Genomic DNA, 27,436 nt, shown 5'->3' with positions numbered 1-27,436 from the left:
CCGCCTGTGATGTTTACAGCTCTAAGCAATACAACATTAATCCTTATACAATTACTTACAATAAATAACCCTTAAATAAGATAATATAGTTTTATAATGCATGTACATAGCGGGTCGTATAGTTTAATGACAAAAAGGTGTGAATGTTGTATATAAAAGCATTCAGTAGTAGGTATATATAGTATCAGTATTTCAGCCATGCGAAGCCGGAGCGGGTTGCTAGTTTCAATATATAAAGAACCAGTTTACGCTCACTTGTTATGGATGCAGGTTTTAGGGTATAAAACCTTTCAGTGGATTAAAAGCGAAAGTATACCATATCGAAAATCTAAAGCATTTGTATACTAAATAATTTTTTTTATGATAGTCATGACCGCATGCCTTTTATACGATATTATAAATAATATGTTATCAAATGTTACTAAATATGAATAAATAATACAATAAGTTCTTATCGTTACGTAAACTGAATTTATATCTGTAATTATGCATAGCTATATTTAACTAATATTATTTTTTCCAACTCGAGTATGATTATATGCATTAAACTCGGAACTAATATTTTACGACTTAATTTGCAATGGTAAAGAGATGGAACAGTGTTTCGAATTGAATTTATTTTTCGTCTATGTAAAAATCTATTATATTTTTAACATACCCTGGTCGTTATAATTAAGAGTCATCATATTGCGATTTGAAAAAAGAATATTATTTTTTCAAAGCCGAAGCTTAATCGAAACGTTTTTAATCCAAAATAACTTAGAAAAACTGTCAAGTTAAATTATATTAGGTACCCAATAAATAATTGAAATGTTATGTCTGTTCGATTTATTGGACCGGTTTTATTCAGGTTCATAAACGATGCAAAACATTCAGTGAGTCGATTTCTTTATAGAAAAACGGCACAGAAGAAATTTAATGTTTTTAAATTAACCCTTACACGGATAGTTTACTTTACACTACGCAAAGATAGATTTAGTTTAGTTTATATGTGTATATGTTTATACTTAAATTAATATATTTGTCTTAAAATATAAATAGTTTACGACTCATTTCTAAAGTAGGTCCCACACGTGTTTTAAGAAATAGGTTATATTAAAATAGAACATATTCTATTCTATAATTAGATGTCTAAAAATTAAAATTTTATCAGGCCAGTTCAAGTCAAATTATTAAAGCCTTCGTGCCTTCAAATTATGTATTATATTATAATGGCTTTGTATTAGGTCAGTCGTTGCAAAAACTATATAAAAACACAAGGTTACCATACAACAGCTAATTACGATAAAACAATAAAAACAATTACCGATTTAACAAGATTTTAGTTACAAGCGTTTCGGTTCCATTAATGAAGACCTTGATTAATATATCTATAGATACAGAAACTATACAAATGTATGTCATTAATTTTATTTTTCAATTATCACGCGCATCTATACTTTGATGTGTGAAAATCAAGATAAGTCATGTGTGAAAATATCTTTCACAAGTGTCAATGACAGACAAGCCTTTGGCCTGGTTTCGTGCTCTACAAACTTTTTCAAAGTGATATGACACAACGACTTAGTTTAAATTAGTCAGACGAATAATATTGTTAGCAAAAAAAAAATTAAAATGAGGCTAAATAAATTGACTCACCTTCATATATGGACCTATCATAAAGACCGTTTATTGTAACGTTTCGCGTAATCAAATTACACGAAACTATGCAAGTCAAATAAAAAGTTTAACAACACTGACTAAAATAAAGTTTCACAACAATTATCACAGATTTTATTATCGAAATCGACTCTATTTACGGGAGCCGCAAAGTCTGGTAAACTCGCGATTAACAATAAAACAATTAAAAATAATATTTAGCTATTTCTTTTTAGGCATATTTGTACTATAATTCGCAAACAGAAAAGCGGGAATGGAACGTATAATTTTATAACGATATTTAAATAAATCGCGGGAAAATAATTCGCGAGCACGCGTCGCGAATGTTGCCCGTGCGTTGTCTGAACAGTGACTGGCTGAATATTGTAACACAGCCGTTAAAAAATAAATACGACGAGGTGCGATGTGTGAAAATCAAGATAAGTCATGTGTGAAAATATCTTTCACAAGTGTCAATGACAGACAAGCCTTTGGCCTGGTTTCGTGCTCTACAAACTTTTTCAAAGTGATATGACACAACGACTTAGTTTAAATTAGTCAGACGAATAATATTGTTAGCAAAAAAAAAATTAAAATGAGGCTAAATAAATTGACTCACCTTCATATATGGACCTATCATAAAGACCGTTTATTGTAACGTTTCGCGTAATCAAATTACACGAAACTATGCAAGTCAAATAAAAAGTTTAACAACACTGACTAAAATAAAGTTTCACAACAATTATCACAGATTTTATTATCGAAATCGACTCTATTTACGGGAGCCGCAAAGTCTGGTAAACTCGCGATTAACAATAAAACAATTAAAAATAATATTTAGCTATTTCTTTTTAGGCATATTTGTACTATAATTCGCAAACAGAAAAGCGGGAATGGAACGTATAATTTTATAACGATATTTAAATAAATCGCGGGAAAATAATTCGCGAGCACGCGTCGCGAATGTTGCCCGTGCGTTGTCTGAACAGTGACTGGCTGAATATTGTAACACAGCCGTTAAAAAATAAATACGACGAGGTGCGATGATCGAAGGCCTGTGGAACGTTTAAAAGGAACTGTTATCTAACTTGCGTTTCCAATAGGCTCTGGTAAAAGAGTGTGACGCATGGCATTTCCATTTTCCAATTGATTAATTACCATGCGACGGACTAGTTTAATAAGATTAGAACAGCCAATTTTACAGTTATGTGCATAAATATCCTTTAACACAATTTTATGTGAACACGTTTCCAAATTATCTACATCTAATGGAACTAAAAATGTAATACATACATACAACATGAAATTAAATAATACAAAAACATTCTCTTCGGGTGACGTAGATGCATTTGTATTCTCTCCCTGCACTTCTCGCTAGTGCGAACAGAAGCGCGAGGTCATTCTGGTCGTCGTGTTTCTCAGGGTAATCTGAAGTATGATATGTGAGACTCCCAGTCATAATGCGTCCAAGGTCTCACAATCACGCCCTACTTTTTAAGGCCCCCGGACGTCAGGGTTGTAGACCGAGACGACACCATCGTCGTCTCCTTCGAGCAGGATCGTCATTCCCGCTCCGACATCTCCAACTGGACCATCACAGTCGCACTGAAGGAGGCTACGGCACTTCACGTTGGTGTTATGCAAAATGCAGTATAACGAAATGGCTGTGAGATTACTTCAGACAGAGGAATATGGAAGAAGAAATCAAGCTGTCGATGCGGTTTATTTTAATAGATAGAGTAATTCGAGAGTAAGGTTTTTGTATATAATACGTGGAAAATAAAGTAAAGCAACAAAAAAAAATCAGTAGTATACTTAGTATCAACATTGCACCAATACGAAGCCGGGGCGGGTCGCTAGTTAATGATAAATTAATTAATGGTTCATCTTAAGTACGTATTACAGTAGCAGCCCACAAGGGCGGAAATACCATGATCCTCCCCACACCAAAAATAATGCTAAACTAGTTGAGAACTTAATATACTTGTAATATTGATATAAATAGATCTTTATTATTAAAAAAGTGATGAACAATATAAATATTTGATTTGGGTTGTAAATTTTGATTAATTACTAGCTAAAGTTATAATAATTTATAAAATTAAATCTAAATTTCCTTTGAATAACAAATGTTTACCAAAAAATTATAGAGCTATACAGTATAAAGTACTTATTTATCAATTATTTAGGGTCAAAACGCTGTATGTAACATATAAAATTCCAGTAAATCTGGTTTTTAATATAGGAATGTGGCTCAATTTAAAGTACAGAATCATAAAACATCTAAATTACCTTTTACATTGTTTTGTATTTACACAATTGACAGGATAAGAGTATTCGAAAAGACGCTCGTTTTTTTACTGATAACATAATACTGATGTCCTTGAAAGAGATAATTTATATTGTTATTTAATTATAAGAGTGTATAAATGTACTACTATATAAACTATTGTCGGCATTATTCATACACGTATATAATGGAAAGTTGAAACATACATCAATTTACTTTAAGATATAATTAAATATGGTAAGGTTTATAAATAAATGCTTAAAGTTAATTGTGTGGTACTGGCTACTCAGGCTGAAGAATACTTTAGAGAGCCACAGAAACACGTACAAACTACAAACTGACTATTTATAGTACAAAAAATTATATAGCAAAGACTCAGTTAATCGTTAAGGTCGATTTAATTTATCTATAAAAGCAAAAATATGCATGAACGTTAAAAGTAAACCATAAATAATTTAGGATCATAATAAAAAAAAAATTTAATAACATTATTTATTATCATACATACTAAGTAGTTTATTTTATTATTATACAATATACTACAACTAATCCTCGTTCAAGAAAAAGAAACAATTAACCGTATTATTTTCAATATTATCGGCTATACCTACTATACATAAATATATATGTAAAGGTAGCCGGATAAATTAGTATACTAGGTATCTGTGGAATAAATCTTAAAGGGTTCGATTAGTTTACGCCAAAATAGTATCTATGGGTACAGTCTAAGGCAGAGGCCTTTGTAGTAATAAATATCTATACAAAGTTTAAATTGTGAAACAGGAATTAAGACTTGCAATGGTAATAAAAAGGTAATATACCATAACAGATTATACCAGTATAAATGATAATGTTTGCCATACTGCATACATACGTGCTTAAAGTAAACCTAATTAGATAATAAATAGGTCCCTTATGAACAATGAACTACAGAAATATAGATTTTAGAACGACATTTGTATTTCTTTGTGATTATTTTTATAGAAATAGACAAACTCCTCTTTTTTGTAGTCGGTTAAAAATAGAAAAAAAAACATCTGCCTATTTTATAAACGGATTTCATTAAATCATTAATTACCCAATCGCTACTTCCAGTTAGTTATTATAATGATAAAATAAAAAAAATGTTTTTTGTGTCTCAGAATCGAACTATGACAAACAGGTCGAATGACCGGGACGCGAATCCCAACCAAACGACCAACCTTGCTGGTGACTAAAGTGTTGAAAAACATGTATATATATATCAATAAATTAAACACATATATATTATATACGTATATATATATGTATAGACCCACATATCTATAAAACAGAAATATTTATTTGTCCATTAGGTTTTGTTTTTAAATTATTCTTTTTATTGAAGATTCAAGCAACTAAATTGCAGTTTTGCCTCTTGGCACTAGATGACACTAAGATATGATTAGTTACAATAATATACATAGTGATCCCTACATTATTAGCCAGATGTCACTAGAAACAATTATTATTTCGGATACAGGAATATAGATGGCGTTAGTAGTATGAAACTGAAGTTGTGTTATGCGGTTTGTCTGTATATAATAATGTATGGATTCATATTTACTCTTTTAGGAAGTTCATTCAATACCCATATCCTTAACAAGACATTGCCAAGCTCCCACAAATAAATAAAAAAAAATCCCAGAAAGTGACCAGAATCAAATCGACCTAGCCTAAGCATTGAAAAACAACAGTAGTAAAAAAAAGCGTTTTTTTTTTTAATTACATTAATTTTTTTACCACTAGGATATCATTAAGTCAACTAGTAGATTAGACAATGTAGGTACGTAATATTAATAATTTAAAAGCTTTAAATGAAAAAAAATACTAACAAAATAAAACCACACACCAAGACCACCAAAAGCACGGCTTGTATGGTTGTCTATATATACGAATTCTAGTCAATTTGCATTATCGAAATTGTAAATTATGTAATCGGAAATTATAGTGGTTTAATGATCTACTTACTCTAATGTCTACAATGCAACAATTATTTTTCGAAACATATGAAGCCTGATTATATCCGTCCTGTTCAACTAAACTTCCGCTGCAACACCAGAGATCCCTTGAAGGTTCCCAAGTCGTATCGGTTCGGAAACATCGCCGGCGAGAGCTGTTTCCATAGAGTATTTGTGGTACGTTGTGTCTAAAAATGTTATCATTCTTAAGCTTGGTTGCTTGTCGGAACTTCTATAGTCAAGCCGAACATTTAAAACATCATGATGCTATTAGATTTTTCTATGGATTCTATTTTCAATTGTCATTATCGTTACCATCATCATCATCACCCCATGTTTGTCCATTCCTGGACAAAGGCCTCTCCAAATGCACGCCACTGTGGTCTGTCTTCGGCTACTCGCATCCAGCTCCTATCTGACTTTTCCATTGTATATCAAACTTTAAGTGTTTTGTTATAAAATTTCTATAAAAAAAAATATTATCTTAACATTTTAAAAACACTGGTAGTCTGATTATAGAGGGAAAATCAAATACAAGTTCAAAAATGAATACAATAAATAAAAGACTCTAAGTTATTTTAGTGAAAGTTCCTAATTAATGCATGGTTAGTTCTAAGTAGAGCCTAAGAAAAAACAATTGCGTTAAGAACTTCTTTTTTTGAAGTCGGTTAAAGTGTATTGTTAAAAAAAGTATGATTTTTTTTTTTATAATTGAAAAAATGTAACAGCTCGTTTAGGTAGTTTTTACAGAAATAAACTTTTAACTCATTTTTATAAACATGCAATTCTAACGAAAAATTTGTGAATTATCAATAATATTTATTTACGATTTTTTCTTTAGATTTACTAAAAAAATTATATTCTTTTTTACAGTATCATTTTTTTAGTAACTCGTAAATTTAATATCCATATTACATGATACATCAAAATTTGATGACATAGGTTAGACTTTACTTATAGAGCATTTTCTGTAGGTTATTTCATACTCATAAAAAAATATAAGTAACAACGACCGAAATATTTCACTAAAAACACCAAATATCACACACTATGATATTCTCATATAAAAAAATAAGTAAAGAGATGTAAAACGATATCCGCCATTATATTAAATTCATTATTTAAATTTAGCTTAGTCCTTACAAGTATAAAGGCGAAAGTACTCAAAATATGACACCATAAAGTTTATTGCAAATAAATCCTCTATTTGCATATATAACACCAATAAACTTCCGTTTATAAGGCTTTTGTTTTATAATCCGAGAAATAAAACATAATTAAAACATCCAGTACATCCTATGTTGCGTGTTTAGGAAAGAAATCGCTTCCGAGTTGCAACAACGCATTTAGGTACTAGGTTACTATAACACATGCTTTGCTAGTTCTGCTTAATACAGTAGAGGTTGTCGAAGAAGATAATACCAAGATAAACTGACATAAATTTATATTTTATTCTATTTGTAACAGTGCTAAAAATATATATAGTTAACGTCAGGGCGACACAGTAGCATGCGAAAGCGATCTTGTGGCGCCCACTGAAAAGACGGGGAGGGTACCGATCTTTTTTTAGTGGGTATTCCGATGAGGTACTAGTCACCGGCGCGCCATACATACCCCCTTCTTCATTGGGGAAACGCGTAAGGCGTTTTTAGCAGCGAGAAAACAATAAAAAAGGTATAAGTTGATAAGTCGATTACGTAGCTGTTCGGGCACTTAACTGTAATTATTTGTAACATGAATGTAATAAAGAATTGTTTCTGACTCATCCCTCACTCATAACTATACTCAAACACTGTTGCACAAGACATGGGACACAGACGGAAGCACTCTCTATCTCTCTCTTATATCTCATAATTTGAAAGAGTTTAGAAAGACCTTATGTAAACTTCCAATTTTCAAACAATTTTTTTCCTGCTGAGAGACTACAGTGAACTAATCGACAAAAAAAAAAAGAAAAGAAAAAACACAAAAACTTATGTATCGTGACCAGAGGTTTGAACCCTGTCTGTTTCAATACTACAATAGGTATTTCTTGGTTTTATTTCTATGATAAACATTCATGAGGCTTTGTACAAATACACCAAGTACCAGTTTTATTTTAAGCGTACACTGATTTTCGTTTCGTTTTGCGTTTTCCTTATTTTAGTATTCAATCTTATCACAAATCGTTTAGCTAATTTTTATCTAATTTTAGTAGTGGTGATATTAAAAATCGTAGCTTGAAGAAAACGCTTGTTTTTTAAATCCATTTTTATTATTTATTAAAATTATATTATATAAATTTATTATTAAACATGCAAAACTACAACATCTAATCATGATATAAGGAAAAACAATGTAGCTCATAAACTATAATGTACTGAACCCGTCGTTCGTGTCTGCGGAAGATCCTTTAGCGTCACGTGCAAGGCGTGATATTAAATTTAAAATTCTTCATTACATTTAACACTCTTATTGTTTTGAAATAAAGGTCATAATCCAATGTTATAACTGGTAACACGTTATTTATGGTGAGCTGCAGCGACTCAATATTGAGGTCATACTGAATGCTAACTCCACCATAGGAGAGACTACTTAAACGACCTTTGAATAGGTACTACGCATCTAACTTTGGTTAAAATGACGCATATTTGTATTTGTATAGCATTAAAAAAGCTTGATCATTTATATTCTATTTTTATAGACTGTCTTAAGGTAAATACTAGGATATAACTGATCAAGTACGATTATTATGTATAATACAATAGAGTATTTTTTAATGTTATGATATAGGTTGACCGACAAGCGAATGGGTCACTTGATGGTAAGTGGTGCCCACTACCCATAGATTATGACGTTGTAAGAAATATTAACAATTACTTACATCTCCACTGCACCACCAACATTGGGAGCTAAGATGTTAATTCTATTTTTGTTGCAATTGACTAAATTATGACGCATTTATATTTTAAAACCGTTTGAAATATTAGTTTGTTTTTATTTGATGGAGTCGAGATCAAGAGTCGAGATGGTCCAGTGGTTAGAACGCGCGCATCGTAACCGATAATTGCGGTTTCAAACACAGGCAAGCACCGCTGATTCATGTGCTTAATTTGTCTTTATAATTCATCTCGTGCTCGGTGGTGAAGGAAAACAACATGAGGAAACCTGCATGTGACAAATTTTATAGAAGTTCTGCCACATGTGTATTCCATCAACCCGCATTGGAAGAGCGTGGTGTAATATGTTCCTTCTCCTCAAAGGGAGAGGAGGCCTTTAGCCCAGCAGTGGGAATTTACAGGCTGTTCTTGTTGTTGTTGTTATTTGATCAACTTTTTAGATAAAATGATTTTTAAGTAATCATTTTCCGGTTTAACCTTTCAATGATATTCGTCTAGCTACTTTTTTATAATATACGTATATCATATAAGGCGTATGGGCCGCTTCATTACATAGTATAAAACGATGTCGCTTAGCGCTGTGTTTCAAACTACGCAACGGATTTTAATGCGTTTTTTTTTTAATAGATAAAGGGATTCGAAAGGAAGGTTTCTGAATATAATACATAGCCAATATTATAAAAAACACTGTTAATGTTAAAAGTTTCTAATGTGATGTCGTAATTAAACAATTTCTGTAGTATAGTTAGTATCAGTATTGGACGCGTGCGAAACCGGGGCGGGGCGCTAGTAATGATAAAATTATAATACTCTTTATTCAAGTACGCATATAAAAGCAATTTTGAATATAACTGTCAAGAAATTCAGCACTTATTTTTTTCCACCATTTTAATTACAGAGTATATATATAGTATAATCAGTGAAGAACAGTTATTTTTTATTGGATATCCAGTTAGAAATCTATAAATACTAAGTTGTATCTTTAGTATGACCTTGTATTGAGTGATATGCCTGTTCATCAATTTTTAAATAGTTTAATAGGCCAAATTAATTCATATTAAAAATAGGTGTGAAATCTTACTGTGGATACTAATGCTTTGCCCCAGGAAGGATGTATTAACTTTGCGAAGTCGGAAACTAGAGGTTATTAGCTTACCTTTCCTCCTCATGCCTATATTTATGTAATTTATATTCTACCAAGAACGGTATGATTGCTATTTGAATATTATTTTACAACATATTGAGTTAAAAAAACACATACAACCACGAAAATAATATTACATAAAGATAGGCCCGATTTATTTATTTCATTTTATTTTTTTTATTTCTTTCCTTTCATCATAGAGGTATTCTAACGGGATAAAGGAATACCTGGTGGTGTTTGGTTACCATTACCCATAGACATTAACAGCAGAATATTTTTTTTTTTATAATTAATAAATAAAAGTGAGCATGGGGGTAACATGCGTCATTCTTCTAACACGTGGCACAAGTCTAACCCCAAGGCACACCGACATTTCATGTCTAAAGTATTATACTTCATTGAATCGATATATTTACCTGACCTGGGGAACAGGCGACATGAATACCTATTGACTTCTAGGCAGGATATATCAATTTAAATAATTGTATTTTTTTTTTTAATGTTGAAAAAGAGTAACTACTGAGTTTCTTGCCGGTTCTTTTCGGTAGAATCTACTTTCCGAACCGATGGTAGCTTCACTTAATTGTTATATGACGATTCAAAAGTGCTTGAAAAAGCCCACTTGTTTGATGATTAGGTATTCAAATCTAGGCAAACACTAATGAATTTTCATATGCTTAATTTGTGTTGATAATACATCTCGTGCTCCGCGGTGAAGGAAAAAACCCTGAGGAAACCTGCGTGTCTAATTTCATAAAAAATCTGCCACATGTGTATTCCACAAACCCGCATTGGAATAGCGTGGTGAAATATGTTTCGATTCTTCCCCTTAGAGCCTGGGCATAGCAGTGGGAAATTTACAAGCTGTTGTTGATGACTCAAATGTACCGAATCCTGCGAATATGAGAACAGGGTTGAACATAACACAAGAACAATTATAATACAAGATTATTCCATTTAGCTACTTATATACCCTTAATAGAAAGTTCCGATAATTTCACCGACGTTAAAATCGCAATTTTTACACGAACACATCGACGAATGATATAATGTAAATCAATGTCAAATTTGTGTGTTGTCGTTACTGACCACACTACCTGTTATAGCGCGTCAAGTGTAAGTTGGCGTGTGGCAAAAACATGTACTAATTTATTTGTTCATTTATATCTTATTTGTTTTATTTACCCTTATTAAGAAAACTTACCCAAAATCTATTAAAAATGAGACGTAGAGAATTATTTTCTAGGGAGATATTGGTAAAATAAACAAAAAAATGGCAAGACGAAGGGTGTAGCAGGTGCTGCCATAGGAACGCCAACTTATACTTGACAGTCTGTAACGGTACAGATATTAATTATACATTACATTACTTTCATATTTACGGCTCGATAAACGACTTTTTTACGTACGTAATGATTAATGAGTTTCTTCTAATATTTCAATAACTCATACTCTCATTAAAATATTGGTAAAACGTAAACATTAGTAATTTATCAATAATACTTGACATACGTACATGTATCTATTTTAGTAATTATAAATACCTATGTGATGCATATACAATTACAATATATATATTTTTTTCTACCTTTTTTTTAAATATACAAAAGCTGTAACTACTATTTAAGTATAAAATTATATTAATTACATATGTTTAAACTAAAGCACTTGTGTTATGCAAATTCAGAAGTAACTAGGGTACCACAAACACCCAGTCCCAAGACAACATAGACAATTAATAAATTTTCTACATCGACTCGGTCGGGAATCGAACTCGGGACCTCGTAGTGGCGTACCCATAAAAACCGGTGTATACACTACTCGATCACGGAGATCGTCAAATATAATAATGTGTAAATAGGTAATTTAACTTTTACCAACGTTTTTTAAAATTAATTATTGTTTGAAAATTAATTGTTTTAGTTAAATGGCTGTTAGGTTACGATTGTAGGAAACTGAATTACTTGAAACGCTTGACAGCATTTTATTCGTAAAAAAACGACAGAAAATGTAAGTGTTGAAAATCTTTTGTATACTACAAAACTAAATTATGAAACGTTTAAAGCACTTTCTATTTGCATTTCAAATAATGAATAGTTAATTAAAGTAATTTTGACAAGTTAAGCCAAATAATTAGTTTTAACAAACAATACAACACGTCACAAATTTGCAATATATTAATTTGATTACGTTATACTAATATAAATAATAAAACAGATAAGGTTTTTTGAATAAAGATACAGTAATGTAAGGTAAAGCTATGGTTATAATTCGTGCATGGATGTCGTTGACCCCAATGTAATTAGCATAGGTAATTAATCAATCTAATAAACGTTACCAGTTGTAATAAAGTTAATGGAAATAAAATATGTAATTTATGTTACAACCTAAATTACAAGGTCCTCAGATATACCCTGGATTTATTTTATTATAACTCGCGAACACTACACATTTCAGCAAATTTTAAGTTTAGTGATAATGTTGATAAATATGTCTATTTCAATAAATTTATTTTATTACTCTTTATTAAATATATTTATTTTATTATAGTCGATAAAATTGGTTTATTATTTATTTTTTGTATAACGGACAAAGTTTTATTGTTTAACTATTACTTATTTTAAATAAAATTTTAACAAATATTTCTAAATGTACTCTCCAATGTTTAAATTATGCTGGCTACAGCATGTCTGAATTTTTTCGTCATTCATAATGCAAGGAAAGGCAGAGTTTGAAACACAGAATGATACAAATGTAAAATCTGATTTATGCTTCAAAAATTAATTCATTAGTCTATTTACAGTGCTAGACAATACAAGACAGACTGAGAGTCGCCTTAAGAAACACCTATATTGATACATCTAATGTCTAGTGTGCACTCTCATGAGTTTCAACTGGACGAATACTAAGCCATCAATTCATATAAGATAATGAATAGAGTTAATTGATAGTATTTTCAAATATTATATATTTATTTTTAGGCAAACGTATTATAAGTATCGTCATTATAATCTAAATGTTTCATATAACTTATTTAATGTACGTTTAGTTTGTATTTATTTAGAATAAAAACTTTTTTAAACATTTAATTAATTGTAGGGACAAAGATCAATCATTCTGGTGACTCACGGAAATAAACCCGTTGTGACTTCAAACTATAGAACCAAGTATTGTGTTCATTGCTCTCTTGTTTAGTCATATTATATGTCTATAATATACGTTAACATTTTGTATACCTATCTCCCAGTTTTATTAAAATTGCAAGTTAGTTACTACTAATAGTCTACAAATAATTGATGTTTTATAGGAATCGTATAACACATAATTATTAATTTCCGAATTCAATGCATTATAATTTAATAACCATCAATGATTTTATATTAAAACAAAATAAGTTACAGTCTATCTAATTAAACGTGGGCAAAGCTGAGTGCGAAAGTTAGTTTTATAATATCCTTTTTTTCCTTATGATCAATAAAAACAAAACTGCAAGAATTAAAAAATAATACAATTTTATTATTACGATTATAAATAATTATATTATTAATATCCTGAATAAGCAGCTATTTTATTTTTATAGCAAAATAAAATAAATCAGATTCACAGGAATGCGCTTACTTCAGAAACAGTTAAACATTTTCGAATGTTATACTCAACTAGCACTTAAATCGATTCACTGTACGATTTATACATAAACGGCGAGACTGGCGGACCCTCCGTCTAGCAGGGGTGAGACGAGTGACCTTGATGCACCCTTTCCGGTACGTATCCATTATAACTCACAGTACAAACACACCATAGATTGTAATGAATTCAGATTAATCTTATTTCAAGGTGGAGGAATCTATTAATCGCAAGTTGTCAATAACAATGACGTATTGTGGTGACACACGCAGGGCCGGTAAGCAGAGCCCGCGAGTCACGCACGGCGTGGTGCTCGAGCGTCAGTCGCATCGTTCGCGCCGCCCGCGCTGCACGCCCTCGAGTCGGACCCCAAGCGAACATGAAGCTACTAGTGCTCATCGCCGTCGTCGCCGCCGCGGCCGCGCAGCAACCGCCTCGCACGTCGGGCCCACACAGGGAACAGTTCCGAGTTATCTACGAGTGGCGCACAATTGATTTCGAATGGGAATCGCAAACCGATCGCGAAACCTATCTAAACACGAGTCGATACATTCCCCAAAATGTCTTGATTTCGGGAATAAATTTCTACGGAGACAATATATTTTTAACACTTCCACGTATGTTAGACGGAGTGCCGGCCACCCTCGCCTACATTCCTGCATATCAAAATGATACCACGGCCCCGAAATTGAAACCATTTCCTAGTTGGAGCGACAACACCATCGGTAATTGTGATGCTCTACAATTTGTGCAAAATGTTGAGATTGATCGAAACGGGATAATGTGGATTTTAGATAATGGTCGTGTTGGTACTCTCACTCAAAACCCCAGTACGAAGTGCCCGCCATCGATCGTATTAATTGATTTAAAGTCTGGTGAGAATAAAATAGAGCGGATACCGTTATCCCTGGACACAGTAAATCCTAGCACAACGTACCTCAATGACCTCGTAGTGGATAATCGTGATGGTGATTACGCTTATATTACTGACAACAGTGCTGTCGATCCAGGCATTATAGTGTTTCGCCTTAGCGACAAAAAAACATGGAAGTTACGTGACAAAAAGTCAATGACATCAGTTCCAGAAGCCGCTTTATTCCGTCTCAATGGAACAACAGTCAACCTTCCTGTGAACATCGACGGTATAGCCCTTGGACCTCAATTTATGACCGAAGATGAAAATGTTGATCGAACTGTTTACTTCTGCCCGCTTGCCAGCTTCCACCTCTACGCAATAAACGCATCCGTTTTACGAAACGAATCATTAGCCACCAATAGTGATGGTGCTCTACGCCCATACATTGTCGATCTGGGAACCAAAGCATCACAAACGGACGGAATGAAGATGGATTCAACGGGCATGCTCTTCTTCGGTCTGATTGGCAGTTCGACTATAGCAGAATGGAACACAACTGTCGACTTTAGCGTTGGTCAACGTACAATCGCTCGCGATCCAAATTACATCCAGTGGATCGACCGCTTTACATTTGATGACCGCGGTAACATCTACGTTATAATAAATAGGCTATTCAACTTTGTGAAAAACCAAGTGTCAGTGGAAGAAGTAAATTACAGAATTCTACGGTCTTACACCGGATTGAAGAGCTACATACATTCCGAAGATCTAAAACCACCAACTCCGCCGCAAAATGCAGCTGCAACGAAAACGCTCGCAGCTTCGGTGCTGGCGTTTGCTCTGGCCCTTCTTTTCGCTTAGTCACCTATGGATCCCGGTCATAACACACGTTGACCGTGAATTTACTACACGACGCTCAAATGATGCGTGTAAACATTACCAAATATTTAAAGTTACCTTGACCCCGTGGTCTTTCAGTGATAATACGCAATGTAGATAGCTTTGTATATTATTATAATATTTTAATCTAAGTTTAATTATATTTGAAAATTTGATCTTGTACTTTTTGAGAGCGTCGAATGCGCTTTGAAGACGATCTGTGTCGTCGGATGTAAAACAAAAGGTCGGGGCCGCGTTGCCAAATGCCGCGTTTCACTCAATTGTAAACATTCCATACGTGTAGGTATGTACATCAGAAATATAATACTATATATATTTTTCTAATGATATTAAATTAATCGCCAACTTATTAAAGTAAGATCTTTCCTTGGTTAATCTGGTGAAACACGCCGTCGGAAAGCTTATTTATTTATATCATATCATTATAATTCTAGTTATGAAAGTAGAGATAAGCGATAACATTAAAATGTATAATATACTACATATACTACTGAATAATGTGCGTTTCTTATATGTACGGTTGTGACGATGTGTGCGACTTGGAATAAACGTGTTTAACACATTATAATGCAGTTTTTATTTGTTTTCGTACCAAGTTAACGTAAAGTGCTAATACACTAAGTACCCTAGCTTCACTGAGTGCTCAATACATTTTTAAACAAGGATGACGTAAAATTTATTTTATGAACACTGTTGGTTATAACACCAAACGTAACTATGTCAACTTTATTCAAGAACACTATGTAATATTAAATATTTTACTGCTAGACTTGCTACTTTTGGTACATTATATATGTATTAGTAACATCTCCCGGCTTCGCACGGGTAAAATACTGATTATGAATATACTTCAAACGATGTTACGACATCACAGTAGAATCTTCTAAAATTATCAGTGTTTCTATACTTTATTGTCCATGTATTATATACAAAACCTTTCAGTCGAATCAAGCTAATAAAAAAAATCGCATCGAAATCGGTTGCGTAATATTAAAGATCTAAGCATACATAGGGACAGACATTGACAAACGGCCTTTTTTATAATATGTAATGATAATGATAATTAAGTTACTATATTTTGTTGTCTCGTCATGAAAGGAATGAAAGATTAAACTATGAATATACATTTAATCCTACAACATTGTAATATAATATACCTAACAAAAACATTTGAATAAAAAAAAAGTTCAAGTTTTACTTACTTTTCTTTTCTAGGAAGTCTTTATATATCAATGGAGAGTTTCATAAAAAAATATTTGATGAATGTTATTAAATGTCATTATGAATTATTAATTTGTCGTATGCTAATTAACCAGGTCTCACTGTCATTTTGATGTCTTATCGATTGGTATTCAGCGAACTTTTTTTTTTCAATCGAGCGATCTTAATTAGAAAGAGCGTAGAAAGTGGTCTTGTCCATAATGAAAGTATTTGTTACCTCTGTTATAATATAAATATTTAAAGTACAATATCTAGAAAATGTTAAAGTTTAGGATTGAAAATTAAAAAGTGTATTTCAACTGTTTTTATTCGAACACATACAACATATACTTAAATATACTCAATGTGATATTACCTGTGGACGTCCCTTAGAACTAACCTATAATAATATAGTATGTAGTATATTTTACCAAGCTGCCCCGCTGCGGGCTTGAATATATATAAATAAAAACTCATTAAGTTGTGTATACGAATAAAAAAAAGTTGAAAGTAAGCTAGTACAATACGCGGAATCCAAGACGGCTGTTAAGAAATTAGTTACGAGTGGTCGCGCAGATATATTTACTTTTAGAAACTAGAATTCAAAATGCATTCTATAACTTGAACTAGAAATGCATATTGGGAGGATACAATTACATAAATAGTCGATTATCATATATAATACAGTCTTACACGCGAATCAGTGAAAGAGCCTCCTTGCCTTAGTCGAGCAACTTAGATTACGCGTATTATTATACCAGCATTGTTATAATCATTGTCAACAGACAAATCATAAACAATTAGTACAAGCTGCTTTAATGATAACGAACTCAGAGATATGAAAAAAGTATTATTTAATCACATAGACATTTTATTATAACTAAATTCTTATTACCGTGAATAATCATAGAATCTTTTAATTTTAGTTATTCGTTCACTTACTAATAGCTTATTTTACTATTAGAATGTCTTCGGCATTTTATAAAGATAGCAGATATTGAAAACTCTTCGTATCCTATCGTATATCAAATCAAATCAAAATATACTTTATTCAAGAAGGCTTGTACAGGCACTTTTGAATCGTCATTTAACATATATATTAAGTGAAGCTACAACCAGAAGATTATACCGAGAGGAACCGGCAAGAAACACAGTAGTTAATCTTTTTTTGGTTTGAATATTTTTACGATAACCTACTGACGTACAGTCAATAAAGGAATCACGATATTGGCCATATGATGTTTCACAACCATTTTGACTCTAAAATGTTGAATATTTTATAATTTTAAATTAATCTTTAACTCAAATATTTTTGATTCAATAGTAAATACGATATTTATTACAGAAAGTAATTCTGGTTATTTATTTATGCTACCGTTAAAATATAATTTTGAATATAAAACAATATAACAATTTCCCGTCTGTAAAGCGTGACTTAAAACGCTTTGTGGAAATGTTTTATTACTTACCTAAATATCAGCGAAAAACAAAGAACTATTATAAATATAATATACATTTACATTCATTAACTTTTGCAACTAGGTCTAAAAATATTTCTGAATAAATTATCACGTATGGTGCTACGTACCTATAATTTACTAGCTACTCGATTCGACTTTACGAAGGTATGAATATTTTATCATTATGCCAAAATTTATTTTAAAAATAAATCAGAACATTTTCAGAATTGTAGAATTATATATGTTACTAAATATAAAACTCATTACTAATGAAACACACTATCACTGGACCAAAATACATGAAACTTATACCAGAAAGTACATTGCGTTTTGGTAAAGATTTTTGTATATAATATTATTTTAAAGTAACTATCTGAGTTATACTTTTTATATGACTATAGTTGCGTTAAGCGAGAAATTTATGTTCTTGTATTGAAATATAATGTTGAATATATGACGCTAAGTGACATCAGCGATTTCCCTATATGTCGTGCGCCCTGGCTACAGTACATACATATAAAGCTGCAATCATTACGCTGTTCTTAGACTATCTTCCAAGCATTTTAATATCTCGCGACCAACTAGACTAAATCGGAAACGTAAACGACATTATATATTTATGGAAAACTAACAACCCGTCCCGGCTTCAAGGTACTTTATATATATCGTTATATTATGACCAAATTACATATATTACTACACCACTATACCTATATAACTGTATAAAATTATCCAAATCCGTTCGGTATTGTTTTTTCAAAGATTAACAAACATATCTATCTTCACAAACTTTAGCATTTACAATATTAGTAGGATAGCATGTAAAAATAACAACTAACCAAATGAGGTAGGTATACAGGATTCCATAAGACGAATAAAATGAACTGTACTAATTATTTGTCATAGAAATGTTTCACTGAAAATATAATAAATAAGATAACTCAGACTTCTTCAAATAGAGATCAAATATTTAATACAATAACGTTTTTTTTATTTTTATTTAAGGCGGACGAGCTATAGGGCCCCGATGTCAATAAGTGGTAACTAAGATGTTATATCCCCTGTGTCTGTTATTACACTGCCTCATTCAATCTTCAAACCGGAACACAACAATACTGAGTATGTTGTTGGTGGTGGTTTATCTAATTAGTGGTAATCTACTCTACGGGTTTGCATCCTACCGCCAAATACGTAAAATGTCGAAATAATAACGCTGAAAGTTTTAGTATAGTTTTATTCATATACTGAAACCATAGTATTTAGTATGTACAAGTTTGCGACGTATTAACATACTATGTATTACCTTTATCTATCCTGAAAAAGATTTCATGCACAAATAACATAAACAAAGTCGTTTTTAGAATAAGAAAGCGAACAGAATAAATTTTTAACCTTTTCAGTCAAAATTATCAAAATTTTAATTTATTAGCCATAGACTATATCTATGTTTAACATTATAATTTCTTATGTAAAAATAAAAAAAACCTTATAAAATAAAATTACCAATTTAAACTATTCTAAATAAGCGCACTCCTTTTCTTTATTACGAAATAGCACGCAAACGAAGCCGGGGCAAACACCCCGAGGTAAATCTTAAGAGCGTGTTCCGCCACGATTCTTGCTCTGCTCTATGAAAAGCTCATATTTAGAATTAATAGAATCCAAATAACAAAACTTACATGTGTGTAATATAAAAAATAATAATACTAGAACAGCTCATTCATAATATTTTATTACTGAACATTCGAAGCCTTCCGGGACATGTAATTATTAATTATTAACTGTTACGAGCTCGAGCAGCCGTAGAAAAAGCTAAAGCAAACTCCCCAAATTCGATTTTTTCAAGTTAGCAATTTTAATCATACATCTAGGACGAATATTAATGTTTAAAATTACCTTGACAAGCACAACTCCGAACGTTCGTGTCACCGTGATACACACATGCATAAAATCTTCTACGTTATTATATAACAACATAGTAAATTAAATGACTATTTAATAGCACCCTTGCCGGCTCCGCACGAGTAAAATCTTAATTTTATATCAAAGAGGTTTTAATCGATCTATTCGCCAGTACTTTTTTAGATCTATCGTACCTCATAATTGTATTTCTTCAAGAGTTTTTTTTTTAAATTACTACACTTTTAAACTACTGTTTCATAATGATTAATACTTTGTAAAATTATAAACATAATATAAACTAAAGTTTTTGTTAATTTATTCCCAATTTAAACAATTCCCATTATAAATGAACCTTTAAACCATCCCAAATACTGTAACTTTATGTCATATAGTATACCACAACAGGTATTAAAATATTTACCCTGGTTAAAGTATACTTCATTTATTAATGTTTTTTAAAAATAATATCGATAGTTAAAATCGAAACGGACAGTAGAGCGTACTTCCAGACTACTCTTCTGTCATTTGAGTTAGTGTGCGTGTGCTCACATAGATACTCTGAGCGTAGCAATAGAACTCACACTAAAGTACATTGCACACTTGCACTGCAGCGATTGAGGAAAAGAGTGGGGCGCGTCATCGTTGATTGAACTATTAATTGATAACAAACTAATTCGTAACAATAGCAATATCAAAATGTAAAAGGAACAAAACGAAAAACCTGTAATTTTTTTTATTATACTTTAATTTTAGATTTTTTATTTTATAGAGAACAAAATTTGTCAGCTGTTGTTGTTTTTTATTGCATATTTAATAAACATAATATAGCGGTATACGTGTTATACTTGAAGATTGTGAATCGTAAGTGTAAAAACTGGTTGTGTAAGGTGAGCAACAGTTTTTCAACATAACATAGTTGTATTTTTTTTAAAACGATTTAATCTTTGTTTTTATGTTTTAGATTTATCGTTTAAGATCACTTTGATATGTGAAATTATATATAGTGACTTAATAATGCATTTTTTTATAAAACCCGTATATTTAAATTTCTTATTTAAAGACTTTATAATAAATAAATACCTTTGTTGTTACCAATGGCTCGCTAGCATCACATCAGATCATGGTAAAACATCGTCATTTACTAAAGCGACCCTGTGTAAAGCTCTAATACAAGTAGGAGAAGTAGGTAAAGAACGTAAGCATCACTGCCAGAGGCGAATTCTACTAAAAAAATGTCTTAAAGTGTAATCGATACCGCTCAGTGTGTTTCCTGTTCTAGTAACACATCGATCTAGTTGCGGTTCCATCGAAGTTGGATCTGAATATAATTGCTATCATAACAGTTTTAAATAAGTAGAATTGACCTTTAGTTACGATTAAATCTAAGGTTTATTTTTGTGAGCAATAGTTATAGATGGCTAGGACGCTCTTGATCCTATACATATCATTACCGTTATAGGTTAGTAGAATGGGCTATGGGCTGGGGCCCATATCCTATGTGCAGGTTCACGATGTTTTACTTGTTGTTGCTTCTCTGAGTTGAAATCAATTCAATAAAGATACTAGTGTTCTCCTAGTATTCAAATTGATCCTGTAATAAAACATAATAGGATATAGTTTCTCAGCAATATTATGTAGAACACGGACTCAGCTGTTTTCACTAGCTTAATAAAAAATCATTACTTTAATAAACGATTCATTTACCCTAACTAGGTCACAAAGCTCTAGGTTAGACGACGCTTGCTCTGCCGTTGTGTGTTTTTATAAAACATCAAGATTGTATAAGAAAACGTATTAACGCTTCAACCTAGGTAATTAGAGATACTTTCTGTATTTATACATGTGTTTTGCATATCTTTTTTTTAATTAAATTATATATGTCACAAAAAAAAATGTGATTTTGAAAACAGAAAATGATTTGGCCTTCACGCTTTGAGGGACATCCGTCGCCCAACTTTTCAATCAGGCTTGTTAACAATGATTTATTATTATTATAAGATTATCAAAATTATATTTACAAACAATACTGGCTTTTGCAAAGACCGACCATAAAATAGTTTGAGTTTTCTGTTTAAATTTCGAATTAACGAATATTTATCAAACGGAGGATCTGCATAACACATAAGGAATGATCACAACACAAATATTTTGATTTCCAACGAACATTTTAGAAACGAATAATTGCTCATCAATTAAATATTATGACCGATTACTCTCGGTTCTGCGATTCTGTAAAGTCTGAATTGAAAAGATCGCTAGTGATTGCGTTCACAGATCAGCTGATAAATTGCAACGGATACTGGTTATTAGAGACACGATTTTTCAATGATGTTTGCATAACCGTTTCAATAGAAAATTTAATACTAGTTTTATACTGTCAATACGCTTCCTTCTCAGCTTAAATTAATGGTTACGTGCTTGTTTCAAATTGTTTTATTTTCCTGTTTGTATCATCAAACGAACTTAAACTTTATTTGATGGGCATTTTGATAGTATTTTTAGATGTAATGGATATTTGATACGCCTTTACAGTGTAATTAAAACAAGTGAGGATGTAAATAAAATATTAAACAGCGATTGACGTTTCAATTAGAATTAGTATTCTGTACAGTTGAAAAAACCAATGATGTCATTCATTGTATTATAGTTAGTAAATTATCTTTTCGCATCTATAATAAATCCTTTGTTATAAAGAAGTTTGAGTACATTTACAAGCAACTGTTGTGATGCTGGACAATAAACAGGTGTACTTGAAACCAAGGAAGATGGCTTAAGGCTAGAGCAGAGATGTACAGCATACAACTGTGTTTTATACACTTTTTAGCCTCATTTATTTTCTTTTACTCTCATTTACTCTCTTTTTGTCACTATGCACATTTTATTCAAGAATAAATAATATTTCTGGTTTCTGCTCTTCTCAATTATAGTCAGAAATTTTAGCTTTGAAAGAAACCGGACCGATTTTTCTATCATTGTGCAACTTAATATGACTACTTCAGAAATCCCCAGAAGTTACAAAAATATATGGATAACATACAAACATTGAGGAAACAACTTTACCAAATAAAAAACAACGGGCACTTAATGTAAAGTATTTACTATCACAAACCGATATTGACACTATAAATACCTAAGATATATTTTTTACAGCGTCAAATTATAAAACATTTACCGATGTAAGAAATATCTATTTCTTACATATGTAACACGTGGCTAGCTTTAGGAACTATGCTGATATGTTCATTGTAGTTGCAGTTACACACATCATAAGGTATTTCTGTGTAACGAAGAAAAAGTGTACTTATAAAAAAAAATTAAACTAAGTATGCCAAATAAATCAAATACAACCTATTATTGAAACAAATACTAACTTAAACATAATTCAATTAAACAAAATATAATCAAGCTTCTACAAAGCCGATAACGCAGTCATTACTCTGCTTATATAAATATAAAAATATACAATATGTAATAATAGTTGTGTGTTTATTGAACTTCTTTTAATAGCGTCATCAATGTATATTGCATATTTACAGTGTCGATCTAACCTGTTTATCTTGTTGTTAATCCGTACAATGGCCTCTAGTTAGTATTTATACACAGTTTCAAAGCAATGTATCTCATCATCGTTCGTAATAACAATATGAGAAATATTTTAATAGCATCTGTAAGTAGAAAACATTACACTTATAAGTACCAATATATTTGATATATTACATTGCGTTTCACGTTCAAACGTTATTAAACTAATAAATAATAAATCATGTTCCTATTTATTCCATTTAACGCTTCCTCGCCGTACCATTAGAGCTTATAAAATAAACCCAATCATTTATAATAATGTAATTTTATAAAGTTGATCTTATATTCAACAACAGCCTGTAAATTCCCACTGCTGGATATTCCACCACGCTGTTCCAATAGGGGCGGGGGGGCTGTTGGTGGAATACGGCGGCAGAATTTCTATGAAATTTGTCACATGCAGGTTTCCTCACGATGTTTCCTTCACCGCTGAGCACGAGATGAATTATAAAGACAAATTAAGCACATGAATCAGCGGTGCTTGCCTGGGTTTGAACCCGCAATCATCGGTTAAGATGCACGCTTTCTAACCACTGGGCCATCTCTATCTTATATTCGCATTGATATAATAGTTTTAAACAATTTTAGATATTAAAAGAGTAACTACTGTGTTTCTTCAATATGTATGTTTTAAATTAAAGGGACACTTTTTGTAATTGACTTGTATTCGTACATAGGCGAACTTTGAGTTTATTTCACCGCGCTACCTTGATGCAGTTTAATAGATGCACATATGATATACTTGATAAGAATTTCATCCGACATATACAAGTTTTCTGACGATGTTTTTAATGCACGCCATGCTCAAACTAGCTTAGTGTTTTAATTTAAATAACACATTAGCAGTTACGTTTCACTCTTGTACACAATAAGTAATTGCTGAGGTATTAATTAGCACTAGCGACCCGCCCTGGCTTCGCACGGGTACTTAATTTGTATCATTATATTATGACCAAATGACATAAAATCATTTTAAATTGTAGTAAAGGTGTTATTCTAATGTTTAACCTATATTATTGTAAAATTTAATCCAAATCCGTTCAGTATTTTCGTGAAAGAGTAACAAATATACATACATCCATCATCACATAGTTTCGCATTTATAATATTAGTAGAATAAGCAGGTGCTTCACTGTCTCGTCCAACATCAAGTAGCTCACCCACACTCTGCTCGAGTGACTATGGTTGGGTTGTCAGCTTCCATTGCAATTAAACGCAGCCATTTCAATATTATTTATTACATTATATTAACAATTTTATAAAATTAAGTAAATTCTTCGAAAAAGTGTCAATGCGATGTGTCGTTGCTAAAACAATCCTCGTTTCTAGAGCGTTCTTCTAGAATAATTCAAACAGATATTCACAACTACAACTTTTATAATAAATTAATGCAATTACTACAAATTCATTCTTGAAATACAGTTTGATATTTAAAATGAATATTTATAAGATTGTTATTCTTAAATACAGCTCTTAATCAATTACAAGTGAATTACTTAAAATAAGTAACATAAACCAATATTTATATTACATAGTCCGTTATGACACATTATAGGTGGCGCTGTATGACGAATCCACATTTTAGTTTTACTTATTACATTGTAGTGTTTTACAAATTTACATAATAAAATAGAAACATTAAAATGATAACAATATATAATTATCAATTACTATCATCAATATTTTAAAACCATTGCCGATAAATGGCGACATGAGCTCACATCTTCCAAATAATAAAACAATCAAATCTCTATTAATTATTAGAGTCTGATAAATAACATCATCATGTTTACAAATAGCTATTAAAATACATATTTATTTTCTTAGACATTTATCTAATTAAAATATAATATTATAAACGATAACTAGTACTATAATTTGGTCGTGTATAATGCAAACTTAGATGAAACATCAACTACGTACTAAGCATTAAGGTATGTGCACAAAACTTACTGCGTCACTGTTGTGACACAGTAAGTTTTGTGCTAAAGAAACTAATATACTAATAAAATTGCAAATCTATCCATCCCAGTTTCACACGGGTACAATTTATAACATATTTATTATATACAACTTTTATATTGAAAAATGAAGGAATAAACTGGTTCGCTTGCTCTCAGAAAAGGAACCAAACAATTCCAAACAGTACTGCTGTGTAGTACATGTTACCCACTCAGACCCTGCCACTAAGCGGAATTACAATCAATTTTATAAATAAATTAATTAAACTATCAAGTACACCATGTCGTAACTGATACAAAATATATTTAAAGGATACTGAAGCATTCTTAATTAATCAAATACTTAGAACCTACTTCCTGTGTCCCAAGAACTACTGTTGATTTCATCTCTTTTAGTTTAACCGTACATTTGTTCATGCTAGATGATGCCCGAATAGTACGAAATTAGTTTATATGTTTTTGTGAACGTACCACATGATGCGTGACCATTATGACATTGCCCTTGTTTACACATGGTTTCACCAGCCACGTGATATTGAGCGTCGGGATATATACAGGGAATGCTATGATATAATAGCCTTTCTGTGCCTCTAGGTCGTGATTTTTATGAAGCATTTCTCCTTTGTATGATTAAACAAGTCATTTAAAATGTTGCTTAGTAGAAAATAGTTTCAGCAACAATCTGTACTTTAGTTTACACAATATCGTTTTTATGCGAAACGGTAATGTTTGAATCACGATTTCAGTTTTATACCTTTTTTAACTAAATTAGTTAAAAAGTAAATAAAATACAAAATTGCGAATCAAATTATAAATTGTATTTTTTTGTTCTCGTAATATACATAATCCTTCTCAAAGGCGTTTTAATGTGACACACATGTTATCGCTGTCCTTATTACAATATGAAACAACATAAAAATTGGGCAATCACATTTGTGACGCAGTAGCCTACATCAAGGAAAATAAGACTGCATTATTTATAGCTCCATACGTAGCCCACGTTCGTAGCTGGCTCTCGACGCTGCACGCCAACAGTAGGTGCAACCTTGTTGACGCTTGTTTGTATAAAGTATATGGCGTTTTGACCGAGAAAAAAAAACTCGAAATTTCCTTCTGTCGAAACACATGCTCGTCGAACCGTGACAATGTTGGTATCGTGCGTTTTTTTTTTCTTCACAGACATCAGTTATCGGTCTTTTGAAATTATTTTTTTGTGTATTTATCGTTTTAAGTGAATTAATATAATTGTTATGAAACTGGGTAGACCATTCAAAATTACTGTAAAAACTTTAAGTAGCCTAAATAATTTGTACAAAAAACGATTTAGAAGGCGATATGAAAATCGCTAGTTTAATTCCGAAAGTGTAAAAGTCACATTTATAATCTGTATACTTTACAGTAGAGCTTGAAAACTGAATATTTTATGTATTTCGCATATAAAAGCAATAATAAAATAATTTTGAAAAACGAACATTTAACTTACACCAGCTTGTCGTTCGGTTCACTCTTAGAAAGAGCTTCACACTTAGTTAGAGGGGAAAATAGAAATTTCAATAATAAAACCTTACAAAAAAGGCATTTTAAATAGTACTTATATAATAAATAATAAAATGCAATATAGAATTTACAATACAATTGAACGTAAAGTAGGTAATCAACAGAGTAAAACATTGATGTCAATCTATTAAAACGTAGAAATAATTAGACTTCAGACTACATTGATATTAATTGAACGAAAACAACATTATGTTTCTAAAATATAACATATGCTATAAACATTTAGAGAGTTGTTACTGAAGCGCATTCCTACAGTTTAACTAACTGTGGAACTTGTTCTCTACACACCGGATGCAAGTTTACTAGCGCCATTGATTAATGCTTAAACGTTGCGTGACGCTGGACCCACTGTATATACTAATATTTAATACTTATTTTTCTTCGAAAGAAATAAAGCTTCATTGTTTCAGTTGTTAGGTGATGTAAGCGCGACAAACATTAAACAAAAGTACCCTTACCTTCAA

General features: G+C 31.5%; 2 protein-coding genes across 4 annotated transcripts in view; one reads left to right on the top strand and one right to left on the bottom strand.

Annotated features, from left to right (window-relative positions):
* Positions 1-2,653, bottom strand: part of LOC124529685 (G protein-activated inward rectifier potassium channel 3-like) — a 37,982-nt gene extending 35,329 nt beyond the window's left edge. Inside the window, exon 1 of one of the 3 annotated variants that reach the window (XM_047103539.1) lies at positions 2,258-2,653. The gene's annotated coding sequence lies outside the window, so the exon portion shown is untranslated. Of the gene's footprint in view, positions 1-1,638; positions 2,028-2,257 lie in introns of those variants that run through there. The other 2 variants (XM_047103538.1, XM_047103537.1) reach the window with 2 other exon arrangements.
* Positions 2,654-13,851: 11,198 nt separating this feature from the next.
* On the top strand, positions 13,852-15,875 carry LOC124529724 (protein yellow-like). The gene has a single exon (XM_047103620.1). The coding sequence runs from the start codon at positions 13,934-13,936 to the stop codon at positions 15,269-15,271; it is 1,338 nt and encodes a 445-aa protein (XP_046959576.1). The 5' UTR covers positions 13,852-13,933; the 3' UTR covers positions 15,272-15,875.
* Positions 15,876-27,436: the final 11,561 nt, after the last annotated feature.

This window comes from Vanessa cardui, chromosome 5 (assembly GCF_905220365.1).
Source record: "Vanessa cardui chromosome 5, ilVanCard2.1, whole genome shotgun sequence".
NCBI classification, from domain to species: Eukaryota; Metazoa; Arthropoda; class Insecta; order Lepidoptera; family Nymphalidae; genus Vanessa; species Vanessa cardui.
This window is presented reverse-complemented; position numbering and strand designations above follow the sequence as displayed.